A 21,792-nucleotide genomic window follows, 5' to 3' on the forward strand; every position below is an offset into this window, starting at 1 on the left:
GTATTTTATGTATGTCTTACGTTTTTGCTGCATGATGTGTAACATTTTAAGATTTATCATAGACGTGCTGTAGTTACATTGCACTCAATGTATTGTATGTTGTTTTATGTCAATCATTCATACTCATCTTTTGATTTTCATTGTGCAAAAATAGGTGAGTGATTCATTTGCAATTTCCTGTTTGTCTGGTCAAACTGGTTGTCTTGATTATTTGTTTTTGTTGAACCACCTACGGCAGCAATCGTCTAAAGCAAACACACACTCAAAAAATTGAGTTTGTGTGAGTGTGTGTTTTTTTGTTTTGTTTTGGGTTTTTTTTTTTTTATGTACTACACATCTATAAGTAACAATGTACAAATAAATAGCTCATTAAAGTAAGTATTTAAATCTGTTTCTGCAAAGTATTTCTGCAGTTGAATTGATTTTGTTGAACCTGTTTATTGGTTGAGAGGAGAGTACTTCTGGGAGGTGGAGTTGATATAAAAAAAGGCATTTGAATCATCAGAGGACTCGTGTCTGTGTGTTGAAGAGGAACAGACATGTAAGTACAGTAACTTCAAGGCATTATATTCCTAACTTAATATACTACTGCTCACACTTCTTTTTTATTTTACATGCTGTTTTAACTCAGCTTAACAGAGTCTGTAAAGCTGAATACCTTTGTTTCCTTTATGACCTTCCTCTAAAATCTAATATTTCAGGGCCTGTAAACGCTGACACAACTGTATAGTACTTTTTATTGTGGTAAATACTGTATATAACCGAATACTTTCTTATACAGTGAGTGTATAAATATCCTAATTTTTACTGTAAATATATTTTAATGTGACATTTCAGTGTAAGTCACATTGTGGTAGGTGTTAAGCAGATTGCATCGTGAAAACCAATATAATGACTACTGAGGGATATACTGATAATATACCTTGTGTGTGTGTGTTAACTGTTTCAATATTGGCAAACATTTCCCTGCCAAAAAACTGTACAAGTTACTTTCACTTTGACAAGTCATAGCAACAATTTTGCATTTCAGCATTCAGTCCCTACTTCATGCAGTGCACAAATGATCCAGCAGAGGGCACGATGTCATATTGCATAAAACAGCTTGTTGGTGAAAATTTTGATCATGCTGATGACTTAGGGATCAGGAAGGGTTAAACGGGCTTTTTTGTTTTGTTAATATTAACAAATTAAATTTGCATTTAATTATGTTCTTCATTAAAACTTTTTAAATTAAAAATACCACTCAGTTTCATGCCTTGGAATAATTATAATAGCAAATATTTATATTCAAATACTAATAAATCTTTGTTATTAGATAACATGTCAGTGTCATGTCAAGTGTTATCAGTGCTTGATTTTTCTCACTACTACATTTGGAAATTGGATATGACTAAAAATAGATATTTAGGGATATAAAGAAGGAGAATGCAAACAGGAAAATGACGTTGGCTTGTACAGCAGAAATAAAGTTTTCCTTTGTTAGAAGCATTCAAGTCCATGCTCCATTTCTCATTGTTTAGAAGTTAGACCTGAAAAGCCAGAAAACATATATTAAAAAAGTTTAAGTTCCAACTACATAAAAATGTTATGGATAACCAACATTTTATTTTTATGCCCTCATGCTGGCAACAAAAGACATGTTTTTAGGTTGTGTGTATATCTTTATATATCTCCATATCTTCTACATCTCTGGAACGCCTCGAGGGTAGTTTGATTTTAGTGGTCAAAGTTCAAAATCAATGACCTCATGTCTGTGCTTTTGTTGTAAATGTCATTTTATAACAAAAGTAGTTAAATTTTAGCATTCACTAGTCAAAGGTCAGGACCACTGTGATGTCACATCCACCCAATCCCTTTGAAGGGGATTTTTTCTAACCTGTTTCAAGTGTCCACTTGAATTACAGGATGAACAGATTAGATTTTGGTTGTAAAGGTCAACATCACTGTGACCCCATATATGTCTCATTCTCCACTGCTATATCTTAGAAACATCTGGAGGGAATTCTATTACATATGGCATAAATGTCCACTCGGACTCAAGCATAAACTTACAAGACCTGTGTATATAGAAAAATTAATTTATATAATGATACATTATATGCATTACTTTGTATTTGTAATAAAATAAATAAAACTAGATTATTTGTTTACCTTTTAGTTGCTGTTGTTGGAAATGGATGATTTTGTTTGTAACAAATTAACTGAATGGGGCCTCAGCGACTGGATAGAAAAATTTAAAGGTAAAGTATTATTATGATATTTTACTTGGTGCACATGTAGTTAAATATTGGCGTGACTTACCAAATCAGAAACATGTACAAATACAGACATACAGTAAACATGCTAAACATAGTTAGACGGTTAAGATTCAACAAGATTCACAAATTATAATAATAAAAATAATATGAATTACTTTAGCTCATACAATCAACATATTCGTTCTGCTCTTAACAATTGCAGCTGTGCATACACCTGTTTCATTAGTCAGGAAATAGATAAGTAGGTCAAATATATGACATTAAAACATAATTTTGCATTACTATGATTGACCTGGATAAGTTTCGATTACAGATGAAGGCATCGACAAGGAAAGTCTTGAATGTCTTGAAGATCAAGAAATTGATGACTTAATTCCAAAAGTGGGGCCGAGGTCAAAATTCAAGAAGAAACTGAAACTATTCAAGGTGATGTTCTTCTTCTCTGTGCACAAGTACATTTCACTAATGTTTTAATGTGTGTGCAGTACATGGCATTATAAGCCTTAGTGACACCTGAATATAAAATATTATAGTATCTGATAAAAAGTAATAGCAACAACAAATATTTCTTTTCTCTAGGGAGAACAAAAGACAGAACATCAGGAAGCAGAGATTATTTCTCCAACAAATGTAAGTCAAATGTATAATTAGTAATAGTCAAGAAAAAGGTTGTTATTATAGTTATAGAAAGTTTCGCTGTTTGGTCAAAACCATACACAACCATACACACAGATTACATTATTCCACAGGTTCAACAGGAGCAGAAAGAAGCCCCTGATTCTGATCAGGTAAAGATGATTTCTCAGGCATATCAGTAAACATATGGCTGTTCTTCATTTATATGGATTTGAGGAACTAAAGTCTCTTATGACAAACTAAACTTTAACTGAATTAGCTGCATTCTGGTCTCCACTTCCCAGGGTTTGCATTGAATGAGATGTGAAATGTAGATTTCTGTGTATAAGTTATCAAGATATGTCTTAAAACCTATAGATCTCTGTTAAAGGACAAAATCATGTAAATGTATTTTCCGTCTTTTCTCTTCTCAGGCTGGGCCGTCCACCAGTGACACAAGTGATAAAGGTGAGATACACGGTATCATGTCACTTACATTTAGTTTTACAGTAATTGATGTTTTCAGTTAGAAGCATTTGAATTTGATTAGTTTTAATACATAAGAAAATACACAAGGCTTCTTTATTTTCATAAAGGAAAGCGAAAGTTGGGCTTTCAAGGAGAAACACCAGCAAAAAGGCGACTACGTGACACTATAGGATCATACACAGGTATTTTTGTCACTTTACAACATGTGAAATTACAGCCTATGAAAGCATTATGATTCATATGAAATGACATTCTGCTGATTTCTTTTCTTATATTTTCATCAAATAAAAGATTTTCCTTTTCCTTGTCAAATTTGATCATCTCTAATAGTTGACAGGATACGTGTGATACTGAATTTTATATAATTGTTTACTGAACAGCAGGTGTCCATAGTATTGATACTGTATATCCTAGATTATCATTTAAACCCTATTATTGTTTGATAATTAGCCATACTAAAAGCCTGATGATAAATGCTAAAGCATTGTAAATTGACTTTTCTTTTCTCTTTTGTTGTCTATCAAAACACCTCATTGTGCATAATATAGAATAACTGATTAAAGTTTGTACTGAAGAGTCTTTTACTTTTACTCTGACAGAGGAAATCATACTGTCTGATGTAAAAAACATCATGAAATGTGTCTATGAAAGACTACATTTTGAAGAGAACACAAAACTCAATGCTTTCTTGAAGTAAGTGTTATATTTTCATATTAATTGTTGTTGGGGACTGGATCCAGTCCTGACCAGGGTCGTCCTGATTTTGAAACATATTTTCAGTATTTCTATATTTTCCACATTAATTGTTTAACCCACATTAAATCTCTGTACAACAGGACTAAAATCTGTGATTTGGACACAGACAAGAGGGAGCTGGTTGGGGTCTTTGGTAAAACTGGGGCTGGAAAGAGCTCTCTGATAAATGCCATCATTGAAGAATACAACCTTCTGCCTTCTGGAAGCATCAATGCATGTACCTCAGTCATGATTAAAGTGGAGGCTAATATGCACAACCCCAAGTATGAGGCAGAGATAGAGTTCATCACAAAAGAGGTAAAATGAGCTGAAAATGTTTATTTTTACAAGAACAGTTATTGATCTACTTCATATTAAATTTTATAAAGTTTAATTATTTCATGTTTGTTCTTTAGGAGTGGAAAGATGAGTTGTGGTCCTTATGTAATATTCTTGAGAATAATCAGGAAGAGGAAGACAACGAAGATTATCTTGACACTGTTGAAAAGCTGTCAGCCTTGTACGGAGAAGACTGGAGAAACATATCTCGTGAAAACCTCATGGACAACAAATATTTCAGAGAAATTCCAGAATTTCTTCAAAATAAGAGGAAAATTTTAACATGTGAATCAGTAAGTAAATTAATTCCAGTTTTGTTCAGTATTATTTTCACAAATGTTACATCAAAGTGATGTCAGTAAAACATATTCTATGATAGATTTTACTTAATTGTTTCTTGCTCACTAACAACAGACCCCTATCGAATTTATCCTTCATTGACGTTATTTACTTACAACCAAATCATTTTAGATAACAGTATATCTTAAATCTAAACAGATGAATTAAGATCTTAAAGGTGAGAGTCAGAGAACATTTTTGTCGTTGCATTACTTAATCTTAACGCTACTTTTGACCCAGTTATTCGCATTTAACTGTTAGACTAGAAAACTGAGTTGAGCTTGCACTGTCAAGGTCTGAATTAAGCACAGTAATTATTTGAGCTCAGTTGGCCTCATTACTTCCCAGCAGGTCAACATAACTTGTGGAGTACCACAGATGACTAACTCACCTAACTTCCTCAATTTCAATATTTATTGCAGGCTAGAGAGCTGTCTGCAAAATTTGTTAAATACACTAGAAGCGACTCCAGCGATGGAGAAAGTAAAGAAGTAAAGAGGTGGTATTGGCCAGTTGTGAAGTGTGTGACTGTCAGGGTGCCCAACAATCATCTTCTCCAACACGTCACACTTGTGGACCTTCCTGGATGTGGGGACCGTAACAAGAGCAGAGATCGATTGTGGAAAGGGGTAATTTAGTCACATGCTGTTCACTGTGTATTACACTGTAATTATAGTGGTTTAACTTAATGTTATTACAAAGCACTGACAAAGAATTATGTGGAATTAACTCTGTTCTGCCTCTTCAGTTTGTTGGAAAATGCTCTACTGTGTGGATTGTGACTGAGATTAATCGAGCAGCAGCAGAGAAAGAACCCTGGGAGATCCTGGAGAGTGCCTGTAGCCTCATGGGAAATGGTGGCCAGTGTCAGCAGATTCATTTTATCTGCACCAAGTCTGATCTTTTGGAAAACTGGGATGATCAGTGAGTGATTTCAGAAAACCAAAATAGATATAATCAAATCCAAATTAGACACTAACACTGTGTGGTGTTTGCATCTGCAGCAGAACATTAGAAATTGTAATTATAATATTGTCACAGTACAATAGTAAAACATGCAGCTCACTTAAGCAATGTCTAGATTTTCATTTGTTAACAATCCTACATACGCAACATGTTTCACATGACAGCTCATGAGCTTCAGGTTTCTTTGCTTTAAATGCTGCATGACTTAAAATAAATGTTTCGTTACAGTTCAAAAGATGCTATTCGTACTCTCATACTTAAAAGAAACATGACAGCCAAGAAAGAAGTGCAGAAAGAATTCAGCAAACTTAACAATGTTAAGGTGAGTTATTTAGATCAATTCAGACATAAACTCAAACTAACAAATGATGTACAGCTGTAAATCTACCTGCAAACGTAACCCTTATCTTTCAGAAACATTTCAGTGATGACTGTCTCAAAGTGTTCACAGTGAGCTCCAAAGAGTTTCTAAAAAAAAAAAATCTACAGCGAGATGAAACTGGTCAGTGAAGTATCCAGATCCATTTTTGTTTTGAACAAGAATGTCTGATTGTCAAGACAGATGTCAATGATAAGAACAGTATTATAATTAATGATTTAACATTTAAATATAAATACAGTTATAATATAAACTACTTTTTTTTGCAGAAATAACTGAACTTCAAGAATTTCTGCAAAACCTCAATGACTGTCACTCAGAGACATTTAACTATGTATCTGGAGCTTTCGGGATTCTCTCATTGATCCAAGGGTCCAGCTACAAAGACATGGTAAGCTCAAATAATACATTTATTCTCTGTAGTATCATTGTCTTCATTCATATAGAAAATAATATACAGAGCCAAATTTAAAAAACTACACTCATATTTATATTTTTTAAAGACAAATAAAACACTCACAACCGAATGTTTTTTTTTTCTGATAACAGGCTGGCAGCAAAGCAGATGTGTGTTCAATCCTTGGAGAAAAATTAAGGAATGAACTTCATCATATTAGAAAATCCATGGATGAGACTTATGAGGCTTTTGAAAAATGTCTTAATGAGGGGGTTGAAAAATCAAAAAGTTCATGTGAAGTAACCTTGCAACACATTTTATATCCTGTATGTATTTGAACAACAGATACATGAAATAACAGATTTTGCACTTAATTCATATAGATATATATTAAAACATATGTATTTTCCACTTCATTTCAGAAAAAGTCAGCAAACCCTGGATTTCACGGAGTATTGAAGTGTGTAGTTGAGAACGGTGGTATCCACAAACCAAAAAAAGGGAAACAAATAAACCTCAATTTGACGTTATCTTCATGGCTGATTAACAGCATTGATGAGAAATTCAAGAAGACCTTCCCATAAGAAATTAATTCATTAATGACGACTAAAGCTTATTGATGGTTAAATGTATAAACTATGGAGAAAGTCTATAACTCAAAAATTCTACATTTTACTGTATAACTGTACGTTATACAATATATACAGTATTACAATACTATATGTATATATGTAATAAAATATTTTAACTTAACGTTTCAGGAATGAAGGAAAATGTGGACCGTTCAATGGAGTCATCAGTTCATTTTCACTTCACACTGAGAAGCTGATTGAAAAGTACAAAGATGTTGAACTGCAACTAATCTTTCTCAAGACAGAGGTAACAGACAAGAAGAGTATTGACCTATTCAATCAATCATATTGATTATTGCTGATACAGTCACATAGTACTGTATGAAAAACACTTCAGCAAGTGTTGCCAGATATAAAAATAACTTTTATTTTTATTTATTTAATTTTTGTAAAATCTACACCTTATTCTCTCTTTAAGGAGGAAAAAATTAAGAAAAAACTCAGCAAAATCATCCGCAACGGCAAGAAATTAGTCTACTGCAGTCTGACTGGGACAGTTGAGCAAAACATGCAAGAATGCTATGAAAGTAAAAAAGAATACAATGACATACAGTACTGTGCGAAAGTCTTAGGCACCATCATTTTTCATATCATTTTTCTTTGGTTTGGCAGTGCTATTATAACTATATACCTATTTATAGTGTAGTCACTTGATTAGAATACAGCTAGTGTACATAGGAAATATGTTCACAGTGATAAAAAACACAAAAATATCTGAATAAACATGTTTGTTTTAACATTATGTTGGCTAAAGTGACAAATAATAAGTTTAGCCTCTGTAGAGCAAATCTGGAAAGGTCAAGGACAAAAACAGAAGTGGAAGATCTGATGAGAAGTTTCCCAGAGTTTCTTCTTTGAAAGATCAGAAGTCCAGCAAGGACCTGGTTCAGTATCTGGCAGCTTTATGTGGATGCCAAGAAGCTTGACAAGAAATGTTCTTTGTGGAAAGCCAAAAGCCAAGGAACCACTTTTTGTGTTTCTAATGTCCAAAAAAAAAAGAGAGAGAGAGAAATAAATACTGGTCGTCGTTCATAAAAGAACAAAGCAAAAGGTGGCTAAGACCTTTGCACAGTACTGTATGTAACCTGCCACTATAAAATCGAACATTACATAAATGAAAGATAAAGGTATTTTTTAAAACTATTTTCTATTTTATTGTAGAAGCAGCAGAATTCACAGGACGGGACACTCTGAAGAACATGAGGGAAACAATCGAGAAGCATCTGCAAGATTCAAAGAATATCATATTTAAACATGCTAAAAAAGACATGTTGCATCTTCTGAAGAAGTTAATGGTTTGTCACAATTAAAAATATATATATTACAGTCATGATATAGTAAAACATGTTATGCTGAACATCATTTATATAACAAATTGTGTGTTTGGAATATTTGAGGGAAATAGGTATAATAATCTTGAATGAGATATTTGTTTGTGTGAGTGATGATGTTGATGATGACGATTGATTTGAATGCTGAAATAGGAGGAAATAATGGAAACACTGGAGAAAACCCTGAATGAAGCAATTGAACTGTCACTCAAGACCGATGATCACTCTATCCCAGGTAAAGACAACATATCAAAATAAATTGGAAAGTTGAAACGTTTCGCTACTCATCCAAGTAGCTTCTTCAGTCTAAAGATAGTTGGTTAGAGACCACGAATTGAACTGACAACTGACAACTCAGAATCCTTACCGACATATCAAACTAAAAGTATTTATGTAGATCACTGGAAATTCTGTAAATATAATTGAAATAATTCACTGAACAATTTCAATAATTAATACTGCACATATTTTAAACAATACACTTTAATTTATTTTTTTTCTTTAGATTATTCAACAGAGCTTGAGCTGGTGAAGCAATATTACGAAGAACTGGAGGGCAGCCGAGATGAAGAAATGTAAAGAAAGTGTGTAAAACATATGTTGGAATATCTGAATAATGTTTTTAAGAATCTTAATTAGGAGAAAGTGCTTTTAACGATAGTAGTGGTAATTCACAACACAGATATATATTTGTTAATAATCCAATCCTGGAATTCAAATATACAATATGATTTAGCTTTGCCTTCACAGGCAAATGTTATATTTGATGTCATAGACTTTTACCTGCATTGCTCAGCATCACAAATTCACTATTTATCTCTTGTGGACATTTCAGGAGAGAAACAGCAGAAGCCTGATTACCCACTGAACGTCCCTGCAGGCAGAGATCTCTGGATTTGGTCTCAGCCACTTTTGTCAATTTATTATCCCTCAGTTCTCTTTGACCGGTGTTCGTTCTGTACTTGTAGCCTACTCTGTGCTTTGGCCCTGATTTACTAAAGGTTTGTGTGTACTAAATTACATGCAAACCTGAAGCACAAAGAAACAACATAAGTTGATCCACTACTCTGGTTTCTGCACAACCAGGATGCACTGAATGAGGCAACACATAAAATTTTGTAGTTTACATTTTACATTTTTAAGGAGACGCAAGCTTTCATCAAAGCGACCTTTAGGTACATGTGCGGATACGTGAGAGCTCTGCTAAGGACCCTACTGGTGGTCACGCTGATTTGGACTCCCACTGGAGGCTCCCTCACTAAAGCTTGTATTGCTGTTAAAGTTTAGCGTGATCTTCATACCTCTTTTTTCTGTAATACATGAATTATGACTCATCCACTAACAGCTTTAATTTACAAAATAGCATCATAGAATCTCTCGAAGACACCAGTGAAACAATGAGGATGGACTGCCTCCACCTTGTTTGCACCTGTTGTCAATAAAGGAATTATTCATAACAGATCACCCACAATTTTTTTATTTATTTTAGACACCAGTGAAACAAAACAAGCAAAATCCTTACTCAAATGAGGATCGACTGCCGCACGTGTTGTCAATGACGGAATGAGATCACCCCCAAAATGCACAATACAGTACAATTTAGTATTGCTTTAGATTTAACAATTAGGGCTATTTCTGTGACTCTTGATAATTTATTGAATTGAATATTACATTAATGTTTTTTTTTATTACCTTAACATTTTTTTCTTCTTTGATATATTTTGAAACTTGAGTTTTATGAGTTTAGTGCTGGTTGTTACAAACAGAACTTTAGTGATACTATTCATATATATATAGTATAGCCTGAATTTGTGATTTTCAGTATAGGAGAAAAATATCTTTCTTGCCTATTCTGGTCAAAACTCTGCCATGTGGAACAAGTCAATTCATGTAAGTCATCCCTGGGTAATTTATTTTTAAGCAGCTTACAGTTATTGGTTTAGATTAACAAATTATTGAAATTGACTCAGCAAGACCTATGTGATGTAAATGATGTTTAAACACACAATAGACTTTTTTTTTTTATACCTAAATGACTTTGGAGTGTAAAACAACAAATAATCTCTAAAGCTTCCTGATTGGGAATTTGTTGTTTTTTGAAAAAAGCAAAAACAATCCAAAAAAATAAAGGAAAAACATGTTTGTTAATTGTTTGTAAATTGTAGATTATTTACTTATAAATGGACTACACAGCTCATCCATGTTTTCTAATGTGCCCATGTTATGCTAAATTCACTTTGTGGTTATTTTTGTGTACATATATTAAATTTTTTTGTATTGTGTTATATTTTATTTATTAGTACATATATATATATATATATAGAGAGAGAGAGAGAGAGCGCTAAACCTACAAAGAGATTTATCTTATACATCATATCACAATACTAACATTTACCTAAAGGCAAAACCTTAAAGATGTTACATGTTTACTGCTGTGTACTGAGGACATTTACAGGTCACAGAGTATGTGTTTACCTGCTGAAATGTTATAAGTCTGTTTTTACGAACTATGCCATAATAAACTGTGACAGTCTCTTTTACCTGACTTCCACACACACCTGCTCACATGTTGCTGCACGTTTTTCTATTCAACGATATCACCAGTTTTATTCTTCTGAAAAGTTGTCTAGTGATCTTTCCATGAGTCTTAGCCATATTCCTATTACTTAGAGCCTGGACTCACCATACTTAGCATGTAAGCTTTTATTATCATCTTGTATCTGAACTGCACCTGCCTGTATATCTGTGTTTTACAGTGGGTCTGCCTTCCTCTTCCTCAATCAGAAATTGTGATACTACAAGCCAAAGTCAACCTGTCTGTAGCGTAACTGCAAACAATTCAATGGTGAATACACCATACGCAAATGGTGTTTACATCCTGGCACTATAGTCAAAAAACAAGAACAACAAACAACAACAAACAACAACTCTTCCACCCCCAGATATGTAAAAGGAATGTTTTTACTTTTAATGCTTCCCTTGTTTGACATTGTTTTTGGATTTTTATTTGACCACACACACACAGTTCTACTTGGTGTGTCCAAACACCGTAAGTGTCTCTGCGGTTGTATTGTAAGAAACCTTGGTATGTATGGAGATGACAAGTATTTTTCAATACTTGAATAGTTACTACTTCAAAGTAGTTGCATCTGTTGACTCGATATAACATTTTAAGGCAGTCCTTTGAGTTAAATTTTACAGTGTAGAAGAACAGATTTCAGAACAACAAATTTACTAGAAGCATTTTTGTCATGTAATCTTAAGCATTTAAACGTGTATGTCCTCTTAGTGAGTAGACGTTTCTAAATAACCCAATGCATGTTTATTTAGAGTCTACTGTAAAAAACACAAATATATGCTCATTGCATATGTTGCTGTGGATGATATATAGTCATTTTGGTCAAACAGAATGTTACATTTGTTAATGCAAAGGGATTTCTGGTCTATGATATACAACGGATAATACTATTTTTGCATTAACACTACTGGGAACATTTGTTTGTAAATTTTCTAAGGCTATTTAAAAAAAAACATTTCCACTGTTGATTTCAGTACACTTGTTGTATTGTATTTGTTGTTCACAGTCCAGAAAACTCAAGTTATTTTAGATTTTATTGTAGCCATAGAAAACATTTTTGGAATATAAAAAACCCCCCAAAAAACAACAACAAAAAAATCAGATTGTTTCTTGGACAAAAGTAAACAGGGGGATTTTTTTATTTGTCATGCAATGTATTTGGTCTGCAGTGTTCACAAGTGTCTGGTGTGCATTTCCTACTATGTGAAGCTACATTGACATAACAGTGTTCCAGTGTGTAAACAAATACTTTTCATTAGGCATTTATTTCTGTGACAGACGTTTGTTGGAAAAAGGTGTCTCACAGTACTGTGAACTCAGCACCATTAAATAATTAAAAAACAATTAGTTATCAAAGCCCTTGGAAAAAAAAACAAAAACAAAAGGAAAACACTTAAAATAAGTAAATGAAATATGCTCGCAATATTCTGAATTCTCATAATAACATTATATAACTGTCAGCAAGAATATTCACAGCTATTAACATGAAGTGTTCATGAACACAACTGGTCAATATGTGCATGCTAAATTGTTACAGAGGCATCGTTCTTAGGCACAGAAATAGTTCTAACTTGAGCTCTGATCTTGTTCAGGCTTACATTTAAATGCGGGACAGCTACATTTTCCATTCAAAAAAATGTACAAGCCGAGTCATTAAATGATCCATCTGTACATATATACAATAACATGTGTAACAATGAGCTGTTTACACTAAAAGCTATAACACTACAACAAACAGTTAAAATAATAGCATTGTGATAGTTTATACAATCATTTAAATTTCCTAAGGTAGATAAAAGACAATCATACTATTAGCAGCGCTTAGTGGAGTTGCAGTGGTGTATGGTTTGTATTAAAAGACTAAAATTTCAAGTTTGCAGATCATGTGATGTTGAGACACACATTAACCGAGAGAGTGCTGCTTCTTCAGACTGTCAGAGCGCCTCACTCTCTCCTCTGGGGTCTTTCTGCACCAGCTCCTAAAAACAGTTAGTGTGAAATGGTGATAATATTAATTAAAAAACAAATCTATTATACTTATGTACTCTTTAGCAAGGGGTGATTAAATGTTTGGAATCACACACACAAATATGACAAAACCTGATTATTCTGCAGTTTAACAAATTATGAAATTATGATCCTTGAAATATAAACAATAGATTTATTGGCACTGCTAATCAGGAGCAACAAATATATTTCTCAATAAGGGAGTAAGAAATATCTATCTGACAAAAGCTTTGTGAAACAACTTGGTGAAGTATGAACTCACCCCTGCCGGTTCAGCTGGCCTACAACTGGAGAGTTTTGCCCTTGACTTGGCTTCAGGACTCTGGAAAAGAAAAAAATAGCATTAACACAAGCAAATATACAGTATAAAACCACAACATTTAAAAAATGTTAAACTAAATCCCTCAGCTGAGTTTGGCACCTGTTGGTAGTAGGGCTCTTGGGCTTCTGCTGCATCTTCCGAGCCTGTGCTGGAGATTCACCAACTCTGAAGGAAAAACATACATTAAAAACTCAAAACTCACTACTCACTCCTCAAAAAAAAATCACATCTAAACTAGAGCTCATGCTATGTAAACCAGTGTTCTTCTTTCTCATCTTACCTCTTTTTCCTGTCCAGAGACCTCTGTGTAGCAGCAGATAGAAGGACTTTCTCCTTGGGGCACTTGGTTTTCTCCTGCAGATTTGACCAAATCAGGAGTTTATGACAGTAGACATAGCATGTTGGCAATTCAGTTTTCAAATCATTTGGTATCATTCTTCCATCACCTTGGCTAAAAACAAATAACACTGTATAAAATGAACAGGACTTGTAATTACCAGGGATGTGCACACATACATTACTGCAATATATTTTAAGGTTACCATGTCTCGTAATTTCCTTTCTGCACGGAGCTCCCTGTCCTGCTGCAGTAAAGCTAATCGATCTCCCAGAGGCATTTCAAAGAAGATGTCGTAGATGTCATAAAGGGCTGCACGTAACTGAGGGACAAAAGATATACACACATGAACACAAAGAAAGATGGACTTCTGTTGTCTATAGATAATAACTGTATTCATTTATACCTGAGCTCTGACTCTCTCCTGCAATGAGAGATCTTGTGCTGAATAGTTGCATTTCTTTTGAGAAGCTTCAATCTGGAATGAACGGATGAATTCCTGTGTATCCTACAAACACATATGTAATTGTAAAGTTATTTCCTAGTCAATAATATAATGATTACTTTATTCTAACTAACTTTACTTTACTCTATTAACTCTGTGTGCACTCACACTTGTGTTTTTAACTGTTTATGCATATTTTTGTGTGTTCTTTCTGTATGTGTGAGATCTCACCATTACGGTCTGGCGCAGGTGTTTGATTTTCTCTGTTTTGAGAAGTCTGCGTGTGAGGAAGCCGCGAATGAGGGCTCCAATTCGACAGAACGCCTTCTGCTGCTCTGCTGTTACAACCTGGAAATCACAGCAAGGAACAAGCATTTTAGAAATAAAGATCAATCTACTGTAATAAACCCGCACACCCTCTCTTCTTTGTCACACCTACCAGACTTAGCCTTCCTCGAGGTTTGCTAGCTGCCCAAGTGGGACCCCACAGATAGATGGGAGGCTGGACAGAGGGCGAGGACATACTGGAACTTACAGGACTAGGAAACCCTGGAGGAACATATAACAAACGCTTTCAGTGGACAGAGGGCGAGGAGGGACAGTACTACAAACTAAATTATGTACAGCAAATCCAGTTAGGATTTGTTTATATTTATGACGACAATTATGATCACTGAGAATCTTAAAGGACATCTCAGTATAAAGCATTATCTCTATAATTGTAAAGAAGTCATTTACTGCCAGAAATACTTTACCACCCTGTATTCATAACTGTGTAACTGCAGTAAATTTCACTCAGCTATTTGACACGACTTGTGTCTACAGTGATAAAGAGTTGGCAGCCAATTTCCTGCTGCACTTTCCAACTTTGCTCAGTTTGATTATTTCGTTAGTATTTAGGTGAAATACAAAACAAACCCTGCTCTAGTTTCACGGTAACTGTGATTCTTAAATGGCTATAAAATCATATTTGATAGGTATAAGACTTATTCAAATATTACTGTGCTAAATGTATCTTAGTATATGAATGAAAATGCCCAGCAACACATTTTGGGTTTTCAACAAGGGAAATAAAAGTTTAAAGGGAACAAAAAGTGGAAAGATTTTTCAAAGAGATAAGTTCTCTCATTAATCTATCTTGGATCATGCAGTCTTCGCTCATCGCAGTGTAATAAGTGGGCACAGTGAGGTGATACCTGTACTGTGTCCAGATGATCGCTCAGATGGTGTGTGGGCAGGGCTCAACCGCGGGCAGGAGGGGCTCACAAGTGGACAGCTCTCAGTCACACACCTACGATTCCCGTCACATCTATCCCCACTCAGAGGCCGCACACTCCCGTGCTCTTTCAGTCTTCTCTCTGTCCCCTCAAGCTCCTAAACACATATACGTACATGCAGATGCACGTCAGTTTTATTGTATTCATGCCCACGACCCGACCATCAACACACACACAAACACATACACATCAACAAAGTACCTGATCTCTTTCACACCTAAAGTTATAACTTCACAACAAAACAAACAAATCTACTTATTTATTCGTACTGCAAGTAAATGATAAAAGATTCAAATAAGTGTGATTCCATGTGCTGACCAGGCGGAGGCGCTGTTGCTCTTTCTCCTGCTCAGCCAGAAGCAGCGACATCTGCAAAGCATGCTCCTCCTCCAGACGTCTCTGCATGTCCTCCAGAGCCTGTGCTGTGGAGGACAAACACACGCAAAATAATTTATCTGCTATCTGTAAATAATTTTACCCCCTTCCTTCTATCTCACTGCCTCTTTACTCTTTATCACAATCTAAAAACTGCAGAGGGAGAAATGATGGAACTTACTTACAACACTACAATAAACAGTTCAAATAAAAGCATTGCGATAGTTTATACAATCATTTTAAATCACAAATGACTATGATAAATGTAAATAAGAGGGACTCACCTGTCTTGCTCGTCTGTGCATCAGCTGCATTTCTGAGGAGAGCTGGTTTTACTCTTCCATTCTTTGACCCTTGAGGATCATCAGGTCCCATGATGACTGTGACCTGAGGCAAGTCAGGAGTCCCACAGGGCCTCAGCAGAGAGGGCGAGGGATTCTCTGCCTCAGACGACTGGTGTAAGGGAGTGGCTGGAGTACGTCGACTAGGAGCTGACCAAGTAACTCCTGCAATGAAACGAGGGATCCTTTCCTGGCTGCGGTCTATGTGCTCAGCTCCAGGGCTGTAGGTATGCAGCTGGCTGTCCAGGGTGTGGCAGCGCCGGCGAAATCCTGCAGCCAGATGGTTATGCTGTCCCAATGGGCTGGGCACTGAGGCACTGACAGGGCTATAGGCCTCCTGAAGTGGAGCGGTACCACAGTGACTGGATCGACGGTTTCCACTCCTGCTAACACCGTCCCCACCGTCACTTCCAAATGAGCCCCAGTGACTGGAGGACTTTGAGGCCCCTGCAAAAGCTTCTCCCCAGTCTGACACACCAGAGACTTCCCCTGACCTACCTGGGCTTCTAGGGATAAGGTCTGCTGGGCCAATGGGAAATGAAATATGGATGTTGCCTGTAGAAACTGGGCGTGGTCTGCGTTTCTGTGCACGGGGACTAATGCTGGAATGTGGACTGGAGAGTCGAGCATAACGATCAGGTAGACTAGGTGAGAGGCATCCAGGCTGTTGGGGAATGGGGTCGTACAGAGTCTGATGCTGGATTTGGGAATGAGGTGTGCTAACGGGGCTATGATGCAGGCTAAATCCAAACTCAACCCCAGTGTCGCCTGTGGGACTATTTTCCTTGTCAGAGACAGTCTCAGACAGGGGTGTCCGAGTGACTGTGTGGATAACCTTTGACCCCTGCTGACTCTGCTCTCTCTTCACATACTCTCTTGATCTCTTAAGAAGGCTGTCCAGACTAATGTCTTCTTCCTCCTCATCCTCTTCTTCTTCTTCTTCTTCTTCTTCTTCACTCTTTTCCTCCCTCTCCATCTTCACTACCTTGTAGCCATTGAGGGTAGGTGTCTCAGAGCATGGAGTGGAGGGCCGGACATTTGACTGAAGCTCAAATCCAGCTGAGTCAGTGACCAGGGTGTAGCCAGTGATGGTTGCAGGTTTAGAAACTGGCAGCCTGTTTACCTCTTCACTTGGTACTGTATGTACCTGTGCAGAAACACTAGTTAATGATGATGAACGATCATATATTTGCTAAAATTAAAATCAATATTAAAATTAAAATGTATTTCTTTAATGTAACTAAACATGTTTCACATCACATAGGTTTAAAGCAGTTCATTCATAACTAAAAATAACAAGCAACACAGTTTGCATGACATTTCCACAATTTCAATCACCTGAGCATCCTTTAGTGACATACTTGATATTTTTTAAATATGTTAATAAAAGGATCAGCCTGAATTGCTACAAGTTTTTGTTCAAACACGCAGCCATTAACTGACCAATTACATTTATTCACCAGAAAACTCATAAGTAGAGCAAGACTGTGAGAGGGCAAGTTGCCTTTGGATGCTGTGTTGTCAAAAACAGGGCCATCAGGTAAAAATAGCACAGTCTGCTGGAAAAACTGTTGAGTCAGGCAACTTGTATTCAAGTCTGCAAATGTCACTAGAGATTCTTGTACAGACTGTAATTGAGTTATTGTGCTACATCGTGGGACTGACACACAGACCTATTTCATATCTGAATATTTTACACACATTTATGAAGAGATACAGATGAAAGAAGCATCATGTTGTCTTTTCTGATGGAACACTAGTAAAATATATGTTGTATAACTTTGCAAAACATTTGGATTTGGCACATTATTTACTAATACTACTTATTCCATAATAAAATATTCAAAAAACATCTAATACTGCTTTATCCAAACAGTCCACACACTGACCTGAGCTTGATCCAGTATGTCCTGAACTTGGGCCAAAAGCTTGTTTCTCTGCCGCTTCTGCCTTTCCAACTCCAGCTGGACTGCCCTCTGTCTGTGGTCACACATCTCACTGCGCTGCTCTGAGCTCAACTGGAAAACAACAATTTCAAATTAAAAGATCTAGCAAGCTACAACAGACACAACTGCCCATTTCGCAGACTCATGCAACACATAAGAAAAGATTTGTCAAGAACATTTTTGATATTAAATTATTTCCTTTATTTAAGAAGAAGAAGAGAAATAAATCAGCAACCCTCAGCCTCCTGCTGGCCTCTCCACCAGCTGGCTATTTCTGAAAACTAATGTCATCAGCAGTGAGCAGCAGATGGATTCTCCTGACTAACATCAAACAGTCTTGTTGTTTCTCAACATCAATTATCTCCTCTTCCTTCCTTCTGCCAACTGCTGATCTTTTCAGGATTAGTCAACCCATGTGTTCAGATATAAGATATTTATAACTGGTATATTTATAACTGTTAATAAATGTTACCTTCAATGTAATTTCATTAAAGCTGTTCTCTGTGCATATATGTGTTGTTAATGCATGTGATAACGTCCTTGTTACGTTGTTACTGAAACTAAAAAGTATAAGCACCATTATTACGTAGTAGAAATACAAAAGCACAGCCATGCCAGGAGACAGATAAACCGATTCTCTAAGGTAAACAACTCAACACTCTGTTATAAAAAGCAGAATCATATATAACATATTACTTAATGTGGATATCACAGCACCTGCAAGCCTGCAAACATTCATAACTTCTGTGTACCCTTTATAACAAAACTTTTGTTGGTTTAGCTTCACTTTGTGTTGTCCCTTTGGAATAAGCTCTGATGGTTGTTTGTTTCCTCCTTACCAGTGGGGAAAGCACAGCTCGTCCATGGAAGCGGATGACAGAGCAAGCCTTTAAGGAACACAATGGCTCGCATGTCCTCTCCTTGAATTTCCCCTCCTTCTGCAGTATGGCCAAACTCCGCAGGCAGAACTCCTCGTAGCTCTCCATCTCTGGACACCCACACATCCACAAGGTGAAGAGGAAACACACACCATGCAGCCTGTTAAATTAAATGGAGAGTGGGGAATTAGATGGAAGTCCACAAATCAGAGGACGCGGGGGCTTAAACTGCAGTGGGTGTGGATCAACACAGGAAATCTGTAATCATAAGTGGAAGAGCAGGACAAATCGCCTTCAACAAAAGAGGATCTGTCTGCTCTTATCACACTCATCACATTCCAGCCATTCCCTTTGTCAGACCTCGATGGTGACTGATCCATTTCCGCGTCTCTTGGAAATGGATGGACTCGTGTGTTGAATGAATACAGTTCCTATTTCTGAAATGTCTGTCAGCAAATGGACCGAACAGCCCCTTCACAGACAGGTAATGAAGCACAGGGCGTTAGCCTAAGATTACATTCAAACATGATCAATTGAAGCTGCTTTATGATAGGTAGCTTCTCCAATAAAATGACCATGCCTCGGTCAGGTTTGACCAATATAACCTGGCGTCCTTGCCAGTAAAACCCAGTGGGCTTCACTCGTCTGCCCACAATTACAACAGTTGCTCGCAACTGATAAATGACAGCCTTCAGCACAGCAGAGATAACGTAGGGTGTGTTTTCTTTATGTATTTAGCCATTGCACAAGCCCGAAAGTGGTCGTTTTAAGGTATAATCTAAGAAATCCTCGATGTGACAGCCTCGTATGAACCCAGAGAGACGATTTAGTGCAGATGTGCCCCGGCAGCAGAATGACAAATGATAAACTAGCGCTTTTAAACTCGTTATAATTTTCTTACCTTAAGACTGAAGACACAGACCAACAAATGTCGCAGAGAAATAACAAAGTGGGAGCTACAACATGATCGTTGTGCTTATTTTAACCCCGGGTGCCCACATGGATGGATTTGCTCCCTACCATCATCAACTAAAACTCTTCCGGGCTCCAACAGCGCCTCCTAGCAACAGCACGCAGGCCGCGTTCCAACATAGTTCATCGAGACCTGTTCGCGTTTCCTTCTCGGAGTTTTTGATAATTAACGTTTTCATTCACACGCCTATAAAATGAAAGATTTGAGTGTTGTCTTCAAATTGTAAGACCTGACTGGTCTGACGACGTATAGCGGGAAATGTGTGCTACAGAGACGCCAGGATAAAGCAAATGATGATACGACAAGCGAAATGGGACGAACAATTACATCTGGTGAGATCCCCAGTCGATGGAGCACATTTCTGTTTTTGTCTAGATTTGTTTTACGTTTGTATTACATTGGATAAACTACTACTACTACCCTACAAACAGGTTTTCTCCAAGTTACAACGCAGCATGTTTTCAGAAAGCTTATAAATAAAAATCAACAAGAAAGTTCCCTCATGGCTTATAATAGGGTTAAACTCATTTGGGTCATGTGCTGCCCACAATGATAAACCTGGGATGGGATGGATGATGAACCTGTCTGGAATACTCAATATAATTGCCAATCTGAACATTTATGGAAAGGGTCCTTGTATATACAGTATAAGTGTCAGTATCTTTGTGTAATTCAGAAATAATCTGCAGGGAGTCTGAAGTCAGTTGTGTCATATTACATGTGCAGCCAAGAAATATGAGAATGCTTCAATAAAAAATTAAAACAGTTTTTTTATATGTTTATTATCATGACAATGTATTGTTTTAAATGTACACATTCACTAGCAAATTGAAGTTTCAGTTTTTACAACTCATCTCTTGAGTGCACAGGTGAACCTGAATGTATTGGCTGAGCAACACGAACATTTTCCTTGTTGTCCCGAAGCAGAGCATCAATGTCCCTTTCTGTAAAGCTGGTTTTGGAATCCTGTCACAGAAGGCACATCATTAGATACAGTAGATAGTAATGATTATACTTTCATACTTGTGAGTATACAGCCTACCTTAAAAGACTGGCGTTTCACCCCCACACATGCTGCAGACTGTTCATAACACAGGACTATCTCCAAATGCTTCGGTTCTTTATTCGCTAAAGCTGCGCGGAACTTCTTGTGGTGGGAATCTGAAAGGGGATTCAGCAATAAATTAAAATGTAAATATTAAATTGCCATGCTACATTATTATTAGTTAATTTTGAGCTTACCAAGCAAGTGAGTGCAGGAAGAAATCATTTTGTCCTTAGAGACATGGTCGTGTTTGGAGGCCAGAAGTTTCTTACACACTCCTCCACTAATGAGGTGCTCAACCACCGTCTGTCTGCTCTCAGTTGGGACATTTTTCATGGCTTTCTCGATCTCTGTAAGGACGTATGCATGTACTTTTATTTACTTTCAATCTTCTATAGAAAATACAAGTCAAATGAAGAATACATGCTACTTCATTATAAAAAAATCTATACATTAAGTAACAATTCAAAGGAACTTATATGGTAATTCAGTTAATGTAATTTCACACTACATTAGGTAAATGGATTAGTTATCCACCGTACCTTTTGCTGCTGTTAGACAACTCTCACAATAGGTGTCTGTTAAAAAGAAAAAAACAAAACAATGAACCCACTAGAGCCACCATCAAACTAACAAACATTAACATGACTGATTAGAAAAAGGTATCAGGACTGATTTACTCACAGCGATCCATGTGTTCAGCCCAGACAGAAAAAAAGTAACATACACACATTACAAATATTAAGAATTTCATTGTCAGTGACAAGAGACCAAACATGCACACCGTG

At 36.4% G+C, this 21,792-nt stretch overlaps 2 protein-coding genes across 3 annotated transcripts in view; one reads left to right on the forward strand and one right to left on the reverse strand.

The window, feature by feature from the left end:
• LOC113159545 (nuclear GTPase SLIP-GC-like) overlaps positions 1 to 9,441 on the forward strand; it is a 61,380-nt gene extending 51,939 nt beyond the window's left edge. The window contains exons 21-26 of one of the 2 annotated variants that reach the window (XM_026356308.1): positions 7,279 to 7,396; positions 7,568 to 7,676; positions 8,311 to 8,444; positions 8,634 to 8,715; positions 8,986 to 9,064; positions 9,316 to 9,441. In XM_026356308.1, the coding sequence (XP_026212093.1) occupies positions 7,279 to 7,396; positions 7,568 to 7,676; positions 8,311 to 8,444; positions 8,634 to 8,715; positions 8,986 to 9,059 (517 nt within the window). In that variant the 3' untranslated portion in view covers positions 9,060 to 9,064; positions 9,316 to 9,441. The remainder of the gene's footprint in view (positions 1 to 7,278; positions 7,397 to 7,567; positions 7,677 to 8,310; positions 8,445 to 8,633; positions 8,716 to 8,985; positions 9,065 to 9,315) is intronic. The other variant, XM_026356299.1, reaches the window with a different exon arrangement.
• A 3,025-nt stretch (positions 9,442 to 12,466) lies between these two features.
• Positions 12,467 to 20,022, reverse strand: LOC113162607 (centriolar coiled-coil protein of 110 kDa). Its single transcript, XM_026360880.1, has 14 exons — positions 19,888 to 20,022; positions 18,948 to 19,146; positions 18,052 to 18,180; positions 16,106 to 17,309; positions 15,765 to 15,868; positions 15,366 to 15,543; positions 14,609 to 14,718; positions 14,401 to 14,517; positions 14,131 to 14,232; positions 13,930 to 14,046; positions 13,668 to 13,741; positions 13,487 to 13,552; positions 13,328 to 13,387; positions 12,467 to 13,037 (listed from the first exon to the last, which is right to left on the reverse strand). The coding sequence occupies exons 2-14, from the start codon at positions 19,110 to 19,112 to the stop codon at positions 12,962 to 12,964; spliced, it is 2,502 nt and encodes an 833-aa protein (XP_026216665.1). The 5' UTR covers positions 19,113 to 19,146; positions 19,888 to 20,022; the 3' UTR covers positions 12,467 to 12,961.
• Positions 20,023 to 21,792: the final 1,770 nt, after the last annotated feature.

This window comes from Anabas testudineus, chromosome 8, assembly GCF_900324465.2.
Source record: "Anabas testudineus chromosome 8, fAnaTes1.2, whole genome shotgun sequence".
Lineage (NCBI taxonomy): Eukaryota > Metazoa > Chordata > Actinopteri > Anabantiformes > Anabantidae > Anabas > Anabas testudineus.

What these genes read in the sequence shown, in the direction of transcription:
- LOC113162607 (XM_026360880.1), bottom strand. Translation starts at nt 19,112, where the DNA reads ATGTGTGGGTGTCCAGAGATGGAGAGCTACGAGGAGTTCTGCCTGCGG. An exon ending in AAAGGAAATTACGAGACATG is followed by an intron (nt 13,742 to 13,929) that starts GTAACCTTAAAA and finishes TCAAATCTGCAG; the next exon opens with GAGAAAACCAAGTGCCCCAA. An exon ending in AAGAGCCCTACTACCAACAG is followed by an intron (nt 13,388 to 13,486) that starts GTGCCAAACTCA and finishes TTTCTTTTCCAG; the next exon opens with AGTCCTGAAGCCAAGTCAAG.